The 12841-nt window shown below is 39.6% G+C and overlaps 1 protein-coding gene across 14 annotated transcripts in view; it reads right to left on the reverse strand.

Moving 5' to 3' along the window:
- Positions 1–12841, reverse strand: part of PCNT (pericentrin) — a 91667-nt gene that overhangs the window by 7367 nt on the left and 71459 nt on the right. For 13 of the 14 annotated variants that reach the window (XM_080400711.1, XM_080400716.1, XM_080400714.1 and 10 more), the window contains 9 exons: positions 12648–12818; positions 11833–12028; positions 10946–11159; positions 10099–10249; positions 7681–8385; positions 6723–7003; positions 5830–5932; positions 2363–2527; positions 789–1027 (listed from right to left, as the gene is read on the reverse strand). In XM_080400711.1, coding sequence (XP_080256837.1) covers positions 789–1027; positions 2363–2527; positions 5830–5932; positions 6723–7003; positions 7681–8385; positions 10099–10249; positions 10946–11159; positions 11833–12028; positions 12648–12818 — 2225 coding nt within the window. The remainder of the gene's footprint in view (positions 1–788; positions 1028–2362; positions 2528–5829; positions 5933–6722; positions 7004–7680; positions 8386–10098; positions 10250–10945; positions 11160–11832; positions 12029–12647; positions 12819–12841) is intronic. The other variant, XM_080400719.1, reaches the window with a different exon arrangement.

Raw genomic sequence — 12841 nt, forward strand, 5'->3', positions numbered from 1 at the left:
TCCCATTTTACCCTGCAACAATCCTCTAACTCTTGGAAAGGTTTGCTCATTTTGGCACTGCGCCTCCACTTGCCCCTAATCTCCAGAGAGTTGTGGCAGCTCTTCCTGCCTCAGAGGAGTGGCTTTGGAGGTCACTGTTCCTACATCTTTTGACATTGCTACCATTATAGCATCCATGTCAAACCCAACAACCTAAACACATCCTGTGCCATTTCCTGAAAGTCTTAAACTTGCTAGTAATCATTTTTACTAGGCAAGGAAATCGCTCAAAAGTAACTTTTCTTCATTAAACGGACTCAAAAGCCATCATGAAATGGCATACTGTCCCAAGTACAGCAAACAAATCCATTTGAGACTAAGTGGCAGAGTATGATAAAACCATATCCACTAAAACTCAGGCTACTGGATTCAAGAGAGGAAAACCATCAGTAATGAGATGATCACGTTCTGGTACAAGACAGGCTATTCAGTGAGTCCAAACAGAGAAGGGTCAGACCTTAAAGGACATAATTTGTGATGGTTGTGTACCAATTCTCAAATATATTGCAGCTGGGTATCTCTCAATAAAGCAGCAGCTCTTTATAAATATTTAAGTTTAGTACACATACAACTAGCATAGACTTTGAAATAGCAGTTTCACCAAAGTTACAGCTAACAAGTCAAGTTTGAACTAGTTTTGGCGATAGCTTTTGCTTAATATCAATGTAAGATAAACCAAAGGAACTACCAATTTTTTAAATTTCCAAGAAAACACCATGTATGAGAGACAGCAAGTGTTTTGGCTTTACCTTGAAATCGCGATGATTGCCTTGACTGCACATCTAAACTTGGTAAAAGGATGGGATCGGAATCCAGAAAGCTGCAGGTCTGCAGGTGAGGGGTAGACTCCCATACGTGCTATTAGAGAGAGGGTCGCTTGCTCACAGTCCTGAAATCCGCCAAGAAGTAACAAGAGGTATTTCTTCTGAAAAACTAGAGCCTTTCTAAAGCTCTCTGCTCTAAGGTACTTCCTATATAATCTCTGCAACTAGAGAAAGAAAAAAAAAACCTGTTAAGATTTGACTATAGAAAGCTCAGAAAAGTTGGTTGCTTTTTCCAGCAAAATCTCCCACAACTTGGGTATTCATGGGTATCTAAAACCTGTTTTGCTTTACAAAATTATAGCAAGCTATTTAATAATTATGAAGTATGGAAGCAGTGCACACATCTCTAAAATGACATTTTGAGCAAGTATTTGTATAACACTTTGTGACTTGGCCAGCTTTGGTCAATGTAGCGGTATACACTCTGGCAGTTTGGACATAGAGGCTTGTACCAAGTCTACTGGATTTCTGTATGTGTATGAAGTCTTGGCTAGGTTAGGAAGTTTTAGCATGGTTACTGGTTGGTGTACAAAACACAAGAGAGCCACAAATAAGCCGTCTTCACGTCAGACATCCATACTGCAGACACAAGAGCAGCTGGAACAATTCTATACACAGCTAAAAAGCACCCAAGTTCAGACTACCTTACATCTCCTGAATGTTTCAAAGCAAAATAACATCTTTTTAAAATAAATATTAACCAGAAAGCATATTGGGATAAGCACCCATCAGACTTGATTACAAGCAAATGTGTCAGCAGAATAAAAAGTATTTAAGATTAGAGGGGGGAAAATTAAAAATAACTGATGTTTAGTATTTTCATGCTTAGACAAGAAATCCGATTCTCCCTCTCATTTAAGAGTAGAAAGAGATCCCAAAGAGCTAGCTTGCTTTTGGTGCAAGTTCCTGTCTAACACCAAGAAAGTTACAAAGGAACTTCTCTGATGACGTACATATGAGGAAAGCATTCCTAATTTAGGAAATTAGGAAATTCCTATTATATTTATTCCTATATTTTTTTATTCCTATAATATTCCTATAATTAGGAAAATTAGCAGTTTATTAAACTATTCATCTATAAAATTACTTTTTAAAATAGCAAGTGAAGATTACAGCAATAAGTGAAAGTTAAACGCCATAATCTGACAGATACTTATAATCCTAGAAATCTGAGCTGTACACTTCCTGGCTCTGCCGCAACAGCAAGTTTTATCATATTTATTTGAAAAAAGAAGAAAAATTACTAAATTGCCTGTTTGACATGTGACATTAGTCCCTTAGGCAATGCCCAAGAACAGGACTACCAAGGAACGGAACTCCCCAGATGCTTTTATGATCTTGAGTTGGTAACAGTTCTTACAGAGCAAATCTGCACAACACGCAAGACAGCAAGAGCAAACCAAGCATCAAAGGTTTAAACAACACGCTAATGGTGATGACATTGCTTGCTCACCAAGCTCCAGACAGCCCATTTGCTGGCCATCACATGATCATTTTACCTTAGGACTGAAAGTTTCTAACACTGGTTTGTTTTCAGTTTCAACACTCGCTTTAGCCAGTTTGGATTCAGCCTGTTTCAGTGCATTCTGCAACATGTTTTTCTCTCGCTGCCAAGCATCTCTTTCCAGTTCTTGAACAGAGTCAGTATCACCTGTAGATCTGATCTAAAAAAGAAACCCAAAGGAAGCAAGCCTTGATGTTTTGCACATTACTTCCACAGCCAAACATCTCAATCTGAGCAATAACCTAAATTCATGGACAAACTGAAACACAAAATAATGAGCCTGAAAATGAGTAATGGCATTCAGGTGTTAAACGGTAGGATGGGAAGCTGAAACACACAAGCAGCCCTTCTTAAGAAGTATCAAATTAATTGTTAATCAAGCTACCCTTTTCTCCACAGTTCTGTCTGATCAGCTTTACAGGAATCCTATTCCCCTTAATTAGAGAGAGTCTCCCAAACACTTGGAAACAGAAACAAATCATCTGGCTTTCTCCCACATCCACAGGCAGCACAGAAACTGAAGAAAGGTATCTGTGTACGTGCATGCACAAGAATATGTTGTGAAGCATCTACAGAAGTAAATTCTGAAAAATCACATTCAGTTCTAGGAAATTCAGTTTTTTGGTAAGTAATCTCTTGTAGGAATAAGACCCACAACTCCAGGTCCAATTCTTTGTGGAAGTTCTGCCTTCATAACCCTCTTCGTATAGACTACCAATTTAACAGTTAAATCAGTGTGTGATGCACAGATCACACACTGAGAAATAAAAGGCAGTTAGGGTGTTATTCCTTGAATCAAAATCTATTCATTCAAGGAGCCAGTACACCCAGCTGACCCCAATTTCTCCTAGCAACTTGTTTTAGTACAACCTTATTAGGCATTTGAAATTTTTCAGAAGTCTTTTCTTCTGAATACCTTAACATACTATCACATGCCATTTACATTTGTCTTCTATGAAGAGCATAACTTGTCAACCAAAAAATCTTATATAATAAAGCTTAATAAACCACAGCCATCTAAGTCTTTTTACCGCCTGCAAAATACACAGCAACAAATGGCGATTCCAATGCTACCCATACCTTCACGGCACATAATCCACCTCCCTTCTTTTTGACTTTGCAGCTTCTTTGAAATTTCACAAAGCAAAGGCTCTCCACTTCTCAGCATATTTAAAATGAGTTTAAAAAAAAAAAAAAAACGCTTCAAGCATCTAACACTACCTTCATTATTGTTTTGAAATTAGGTATTTCTGTCCAAATTAAACTCCTGTCCTGTACCTATTATCTAATGCACAGATGTTCTATACAATTTCAGGTTTTACACTGAAACTTTTTAAACTAAAGCACGCATTTTCCTGCATATGGCTTTCACCAGCACAGCAGTTGTGTCATACCACACATGGAGGTGGGACAGAAGACCATTTTGAGAACAAAGGCAGAGATAAGAGCTTCAGATACAAAAAATACTTCAGATAAGTATTATTAAAAATAGTTCAAACACAGGAAACAACTCATCTGTATTGTACTGAAGTGAGGGAAGCTGCTTTATATTGGTCTTCTCAGTAAGGACTACAGTCCCACCATCCCAGGCATTTTATGGACCTAGAAAAGCTCAGTTTGGAGGTAGCAACACATACTTGCAATATCTGAAGGAGTTTTACATTATTCATCTAGGCACTTAATTTCTACCATGCCATTTAGCATTTGACTGACCAGTTGCCTCCATATTCATTTGGGAGCAGATTTTTAATTTTGGCATTTTTCCATTTTCCTGTCAAATAGTGTCCCCAGTTTATTGCAAGTCAAGGAGGTAACAGCAGTAAAGTCCGTTGATCTCCAGAACACGTGGTTTAGTACCTTAAGGGAGGGAGAAATTCAGGGAGGAGACTGAAGCAAAAGGAGATTCTGGAAAGAAAAAAACCCCAAAGCCTGAAAAGAGGGCAGAAAGGAGGGACTGTTTGTGCCCACAGAAGAAAGGATATCAAGGTAGAGATTTTGCTCTCTAAGCTATAGAAAGGCATATGTTAGAGTGCTCCACAAAACTTTTTTTTTTGTTAAAGAAAACTTAAGTCAGAACACTTGAATCCCTTTATTTTGGCGTGTTCATAATCCCTGGAGGAGGCAATTTGCAAATTCTGGTCCAACAGGAAAAGGAACTGCTATTCTGCACAGGATTCACCGGCTTAATGTTAAGAGGCCTGCTAACTGATGGCAACAAGAGCCTGGAAAACCTGGAAGCTGTGAAAAGCATTTGCAACTGTGTTTCTAATGCAGAAGAACCAATAGCATCAGAGGAAAAACAAACAACCCAAACTATTTTGTTTCTTTTCCAGTAGAGTAAAAACTTGGAGGGAGCTGAGCATGAAGAACAGCTCAGTTCTGGAGGGAGTTCTGCTAAGTCAGATTTAAATAGAGCATAAGGTCGTCTAGTTCCCTTCCACAGGCTCTCTTGGCTTTTTGTCCACAGCAGAGGACTCTAATGCTTTGTGAGAGGAAGGCTTAACCAAAGTAACTCCGTGAACATCTGCCTGGGAAAAGGTTACATAGCCCTGCTCAAGGCTGGAGATGATCCACTTGGCAACCACCTAAGCGGCCGCATAGGTGATGGGGGGAAAATATTTATTGTATTTTGCAAGCAGTTCGACACAGGGAGAGCGTGCACCATGCCAGGCCATGCAACTAGTGTTGCAGAGCACGAGGAGAACAGAAGTTACAAAAGCCTCTTCATGTACCAAACACTCAGAACTCCTTCTCAAAGGTGTGTTTTCCAGGGATCTGCTACCAAGTAGGTGAGAAAACAGAGACGCTGAATCAAAGAGCCAAGACTGTTAGACCTAATCCCAAAATTTTGGCTGAGATGCAGTTGAAGATCTCTTTCTTTATTACAAAAGACAGACATAAATGATAAGGCAAACGTCTCCGGTGAATGAGATGGAATCTAAAAGCTATGTGTTCATGATGTATTTTGTATCAATAGACCTGTGTTCAGTCTTTGATAATCCCTACGCCTATTGTAAAATATTTGCAATACCACGAACATCAGTCAAAACACTCCTCCTGAGATGACAAAGCACTATTGTGCTTTTTGAAAATTACTTGACAGTTTGCTGAAAAACAACTGTCTCTAGATGCATACAGAAGCAGCGGCAACACATCCCAGACTTTTGATATCCTTGGGCATATTACATACCTAGGAAAAAAACTGCATCAGAAGCAGACTGCAATACAATAAAAAAAGCAAGAATCTGGTACTAAAATATGTCAATATAATGACAGTGTGAGTACAAGAGTATATCTTTTTTTCATCGCCAAGACAAAATACAATTTTCTTCAGAATGTTTTACCCAAAAAAGGAAGGAAAGGGGGGGAAAAATAAATATTAATCAATCAACTTATATGTGTATTGCAACCCAAAGAACACAGAACAACTTACTGATAACAAATATATGCTGTTTTCCTTACCTGAGATGTCGAAGGAGACAATAAATCTGATTTTATTTCCTCTAATGTCTGCAGTAAAGAGGCTACAGCTTCATCGTTTGATACAGACCAATCATTAACTGTTCTGTTAAACAGAAATACTTTTTCAGTATCAGGTTGATTTGTAGTAATATTAACACACACTTGATTCATTCTCCCCACTGGACAACCTTTAAGTTTTGAGGCTGTACTTACATACTATTCAGCACAAAAATACTATGAATACACACAGAAATCAGGAAGTTTTGTTAATTTTTAAGAGTAGAATTTCTAAATAGTGCCACATAGGATGTATTTAGAAGTCTGTATTTTATACCAGTCTGACATTCTATCATGCAAGTTCAGGCTGCAGCAAAACATCATCAGCATTTCACTCTGCTGCCAAAGAAATAAGAAACTACTGCTACCTGGCTGCTCATTCCTGACCCACAGCTTTCCCTGCCACGCTCAGTGGAGTTTCCCATTCTAAACATGCAGATGTATTGCTTCACCTGTTGTTTGGATTGCTCTCCGATCAGACCGCTGCAGTTGCCAAACTACCAAACAACTCATTCCAGCACCGTTTTGGGGGTTTTGGGGTTGGGTTGTTTTCTTTTTGTTTTGGGTGTTGGGTTTTTTTTAGTTGTTCATTTTAAGCCGGGTCACTTCACAGATCTAGTTCAAACACCGACATGCAAGCTTCTAATGGGAATGGCTGCACTGGGATGACAATAACCAGAGCCTGCTGCCACCACAAAACCATGGTTTCACACAAGGCTGAATTCTGTAAGCAGATACACTGCTCAATCCCTTCAGCACAGGGCTCTCAGCCATGACCCACACAAGTTCAGAAGCAGGATGGAAAGAAAACTACTAATTTATGAACAACTACTCACTTATCTACGGTTTTATATATGAACTCATTCAGGTACACAGCTACAAAAAGCAACTGCTGTCTTATCTTCTCTAGCCGTTGCTGCTGCTGTTGCAAACGCGCTTTTTCAGTTTCTTTTGTTATGTCCTGTTTGGCATTTCGATCTTTGTTTGAGGTATACAACAGTTCTTGCTGATTGTTTGAAGATAAGAGCTTTCTTTCTCTTTCTTCTAATATTGTTACTATTTCCTGCAGCTCTTTAATGCTTTGTTCATCCTTCTGGTGTTGCCGTTCCAAGTTTTGCTATTTGAACAGAATAAGTAGTAATTAATTGCATCTTCTACACATACACACATATATACACATACACCCATATAAGTGGGTTTTGGTTTTTTGTACACACACAGACTGCAAATAAAAGCATCACATCTAACTAGCATATTCTTCTCAGTGTTCCTTATATCACAGACCACTTTTAGAGGAAGGCTTACAGTACTGCCTTCCAGGGCCACCAGGAACCATTTGATGACTATGGAGCAGGCGTTTTCTTCATCAACAGATGCGGTGACCGACAAGTCTCCAGAAAGCCTGCAAAGCTTCCCTCCTCCTCTAACGGAATTGAAGGAGCTGAGAAACAAGAAAGGTGAAACTGATACTTTGCAAACCATGATTAGGAGCCTAGCTCAAAATAAGGGCAATGGCATCTTTTCTGCCTTTAAGTCATGTTCTCCATCTGTTACCAACCGGCAGTTCCCAGCATAGGCAAAGATGTAAAGATCAACTGTCATCAATAAACCCAGACACAACCCCCTGAAAACGGCTGTGTTTGAGAAATGCGGGAAAAGAGCTCATCTAATGTGTTTTTCCAAATGCTTTGTTTAAGGGAAGGAAACATTTCAATTAAAGAACACCATCCACAGAGTTAAATCCCAGTTTGTGGCTATTTCAATGGAAGGTAAGGCTTGCAAAGCCATTCTCACCAGTCTCTCTTGATCTCTCTGCTGGTCCTTCTGTTTTTCTAGCTCTCTTTGTTGTTGCTGTCTTTGCTCTCGCTCTCTCTCCTCTTTCTTGTTTTTATCTTGCTCTTTCATTGTCTTCAAGAGCGACTGCAGTTGTTCACAGTCAGCTTTCAGCTTCACCTCTCTTTCCTTCTGGGCCTCCAGGGAACGGGTTACCTCTTGCTTTTCAGCCTGCACAGATTCCAGCGTAGCTCGCAATTCATCACTGACCTCTCTCTCCTTCTGGGTTTCCTCACGGCACATCTGTATTTCGGCCTCGAGCTGCCTTTTGGAATGAATGGCCGCCTTGTGCGTTTGCTCAATAACAGCAGCAAGCTCTGTAGTTCGGGACCTCTCTTCTTCCAGCTGGGCTTCGAGCTCTTGAACAACAGCTTGTGACTCCCTGTGCTGACAAGCTTTTTCTTCCACTCTCATGATCAACTTCTCTGTCAAAACACGTTCATAATTCAAGGAATTCAGGAGCTTCGAGGAACTATTTTTCTCAGCATCCAGATTTCTCTGAAGCTCCAACAGTTTGGCCTGTTCCTGGGACAGCAACGCCTCACAGCGGGAGTGCTCGATCTGAAGTTCCTTGCGGAGGTTATCATTTACCATCTTCTCATGCTCTAAGGATACATCCAGCAGGCGATTCTGCGCTGACTGCTGCTCCAAGGCAGCCTGCAGCTCCTGTTCAAAAGGGGGAAGCACGTGTCAATACTCTGGCACAAACACTCATTCGTGGGGCTTGCTGGCATTTGGCAATTTTCAACCTCCTGTTTTATCCAGGAAGAAATTCAAGACTAAACTACAGTAGTTCAGGTATTAAAAAGTTTAATTTAAAATGACAGGTTTAATGTTCTAATTACAAGTGCCAGACACATGCTTGTTGAAACATGACATCAAGTAACAAAACCAAAGACTGTAATGTGAAAATATCTTTTGGCACATTATTTTTGATTCAGTTAGTGAGACCATCCTTAGGAAATCACTATTCTTTACATTGCTCAATCCCATCAATAGGTGACACCACCTGAAGCAGAAATAATCCATGCTGTTTTAAAAAAAACAGCAAAACAACACAAAAATCTAACCAGTAAGAGTAGATGTAAAACCTCTGGATTTTACAGCCCATCTGTTTAAGGCACACAGTACAGACTGATGAAAATAATTCATCCCCAGGTCCGTTTTGGGAGCCAGCCAGCCTTCTTCAGAAGGGCAGGGAGTGACTGAAGGGGCAGTCCCCAGGGCGTTTGCAGACAGTCAGAACTAGCATTGCTGTCCTCCTAGCAGGGGAGTCTGCCCTAACCCCTCAGCCAGCACCACCTGTCCTCTGATCTGGTAGAAAGCCAGGTCAGATGCTACATGGCACCAGCTTTCCCTAGTAGGGCTTCAAGGGACGTTCTGGGAATGCAAGACTGCAGCAATGTGAACTGTGAATGGTTTAATATGTTGCACAACTACACCTGGGGTAATGCACTTTTCTCTTTGGCTAAAATGATCCCTCCCTTCCCTGCACAAGCAGTCTTTCCAAAAAACAAAGGACGTTAGCTCCATGTCCTACGGTGGAAGCAGTAACAAAAATCCCAACAAAACCCACCCACAAACTTAAACACCTACTAGAAAGATGATTTGAGAGGCCAAACTACAAGGAAATAGTCAGAATTGTGTTTCCTAAATTTGGGCATTTAACTAGGAGCGTTTGGAAGTTATCTGCTGAGTTTGGTTTTGTTTTTTAAGTTAAAAAAAGATGGATGTTAAATCTTCCTTTTCCAGTCGCTGTAGGCTTTTTACAAGAATTGAGTCACTGCTATCACAGTATAAGAGAGAAAGCTGTTCATTTACTTTCTATGCAATTTAGAAGAAAGGGAATAAAAAGACTTTGGTTAACCTCCAAAAATACATGTTCTATTGGAAAGGTTCCAGTTACTCTCTGCCAAGGATATGTATCACTGGGTGGTTTTCTTTATAATCTCAGCTGATTACACACATCACATCCTCATAGCACATTTGCTCTGGAATAAAGGGTGCAGTTAGACAATTGTACAATCTAGCTCTCCCTACACAGCAAGGGGCAGTACAAAACGGTGAAAATGTGCGATGTGAAAGCATAAGGCTCCAAAACCACTAAGATACTGGGGGGGGGGGGGGGGGGGGCGGCGGCGGGGCGGGATACAACTTCTGCTTATTTCTGCATGTGCCATTAAGAAAGGTAACTGAAAACTTTAATTCTGTGAAAGCAAAATAAGTGCTACGCACATTCAGTAGAAGCTTGGGCAGGGTTTGAACAGTTACTAAACAAAAAAACATTGGACACGAAAAAGACTGCAAAAATAACCTGTTTAGTTAACTTAGTAATGCACAAAAGGAGGTGGACTGAAGCATTGAGGTGTATGGCATTACCTCCAAGGCCTTTGTCTTTTCACCTTCTGCTTTCTTATGCTGAAGCTGTTGTTCCTCAAGCAAACTTTGTAGCTCTGTTTCCTTCAGATGTTCAGTCTGCAAGTCTTCAAGTGCAGCTGTCAAATCCTTCGCTTTTTTTTCCAATTCAGAACTGCAAAGTTCAAAATGACACTTCTCTGTTCAGAACAGAACATCCTTCACCAGCAATGTAAGCAAGACATTTTGAGTTACTTTTTGTGAGTTGGTCTATTGATCTTTTTCTTTAAGATGGCCTCTATTCTTTCTAAAGAGGGTGTGTTTTCAAATCACAGCTATTCAGCATCTGAAAACATTGACCTTCCTGCAAGCAAAGCTAGAATTGCTCCATTTAGTAACAATTAAGAGATAGGGAGAAGTTACCTATTCTGGCAGAGCAAAACTGTTGTCCTGTGAGGAGAAAGAAAAACACTGGTATACACTAGAAAATTGCGGGGGGGAATACTACACAAGATGACAGGCAAACAGAAGTACCAACTTAAAGACTAAGACAAAAGCTGCACGAGTTGGGTACATCAGGGATACAGGGATCTAGTCTGTTCACTTTTAATACACCCATACAACATACACTTGTTTCCGCAGCCTTCTCAATCAAGGATACAGAAAAGATAAACATGCAAATTTGAATTGATAAATAAATAAATTTAAGCAGTTAGCAAAAATGAAACAAAAAACCCCAAAAACATCCATGAAAAATGAGAGGTTAGTTTTCCTTCCTGTGTTCCCAAGTGCTAAACCATTCGTGGATCCAGTGAGTATAAAGCTCTTTCAGACCTACTGATGTATACAATAAATTAATAAATCTCCTCACCATAACTGCTTTTTTTCCCTCTGTAGCTCTTCTAGGGATTTCTGCAGCCTTTCATTTTCTTGCTTACTTTCATAAAGCTCTGATTTCAGGGCTTCTTTTTCTTGATTCAAGAGATCACACATTTCAGAGGCTCTCTTCTGCTCCTCAGACTGCGTGCTGTGCAATTCACTTAGAAGAGATTTTTCCTGCTGAAGCTTATATTCTAGTAGTTCAACTAGAACAAGAAAACATTAACAGTTATTTGTATTACAGAGAATTTGACAGCATGTTACCACTTACACTGGTTCAAATTAGGGGGAAAAAATCAGCTGTATTAAAGTGTATAAATACAAAGTCTGGAGAATTCATTTATTTTCAAACACAAGATGAATCAGCAGAAAGATGCAGATAGATGCTACAGCTCTGCTGCTAGTGGACCAGGCAAAGAGAGAAGAACATGAAAGCTGGGTGTGGCTATGAGAGCCACTGTGATATACTGTATGTACCATGTTACTAATGGATTCTAAACCTCCTTAAGCAAACCCATCCATTTAATAGCAAACATACATAAAAAGCATTTCCTGAAAACCAGCAAGGGTATTTTACTGTCCTTGATGGGTTTTCTACATGTATATACTACTTAACAAAGAGTTTCCCTTCAGTTCTTATCTGTAAAAAGCAAAGAGAAGCTTTTAAAAAAACCAAAGAATTTTTTTAACTACCAATATTAGAATGAAGAACTCCTTCCTCTGCTAAAATCGTAGGAAACCTGAGCACATTAGTAAAACTGAAGAATTGTACAGCATCGGCTTCTTTGCAAAACAATCTTTTTTTACCTTTTATCGTCTAGGCAAAGAAGGAAAGAACTGACATAGAAGACCAGATAACAAGAACTTGGCAGTTACTACCTTTCCTTCGAAGGTGATGTTCTTGTTTGCTCCCATGATCTTCCACACTGGTAAGGGTTTCCTGTAACTGCTGTAGCTTCTCCTGGTTCTGAAGATGTGTCATGCGTAGCTGAGCCCGGAGGTCCTGTATTTCAGAAAGCAAGCTATTCCGGTCTGAGGAGAAAAGGTGCTCTACAACCAGCTGCCTCTGTTCCTCCTGAAAATGAACCAAGTCCTATTAAATCTACAAGGCTATTCTCGTGTTTTCTACGAAGATATACCCTAGAGAAACCCTTGCAGTATAAGTTTTACATGAGACTCTTCAAATGACTAAGTTCATGCTTCATATCAATGCAAAATGTTAATATTAAGTAACAAAGAAAACCCCCACTTCACTAGCTTCCAAATAGAATAGTTATTAATAATAATTTATACATAATAGTTACTATAAACCACCTGGTAGGAGCCTAAAACCTCAATATTATCAGTAAAAAATCCCAGATTCAGAGTTAGCTCAATATATATCCTTTGCAAGAGAGGTCTGTAAAGTTCTAGATAAAAAAAGGGAAGGGAGGGAAGAATTCTATCACATATCTCCTTTTCACTGTCACTGTCTTACTGGATGCCAGCTAAAATAATCACTTTGTAACACAACATATGAAGTTTGAGAAAAATGGTACCAAAACAGACGATAAAAGCCTACTGATCCCACACGACCTTGATTAATGCTCAAGATAAGATTTAACAATGGAAGTAATAAAACTGTAAAACCTTAAAAAATATCAGGCAATAAAAGTAGTAATTTATAAGCATGACGTTTTAAAAGGTTTTCTTACTTGTTTCATGATATAGTCCAGTTTTTCCACTAATGAAACTCCATCATCAGACTCAGGACTGGAAAAGTGAGACTTCAAGTGAACCTGCAACATATTTTTCTCCCTCTCAAACACACTCTGCACTGCTTGCAGAAGGTCTCCTCTCCAGTCAGCAGCATTATCTGAGAACTCCTGTTAAAATAATTACTTTGTTT

This window comes from Falco punctatus, assembly GCF_963210335.1.
Source record: "Falco punctatus genome assembly, chromosome: 8".
Taxonomy (NCBI): Eukaryota; Metazoa; Chordata; class Aves; order Falconiformes; family Falconidae; genus Falco; species Falco punctatus.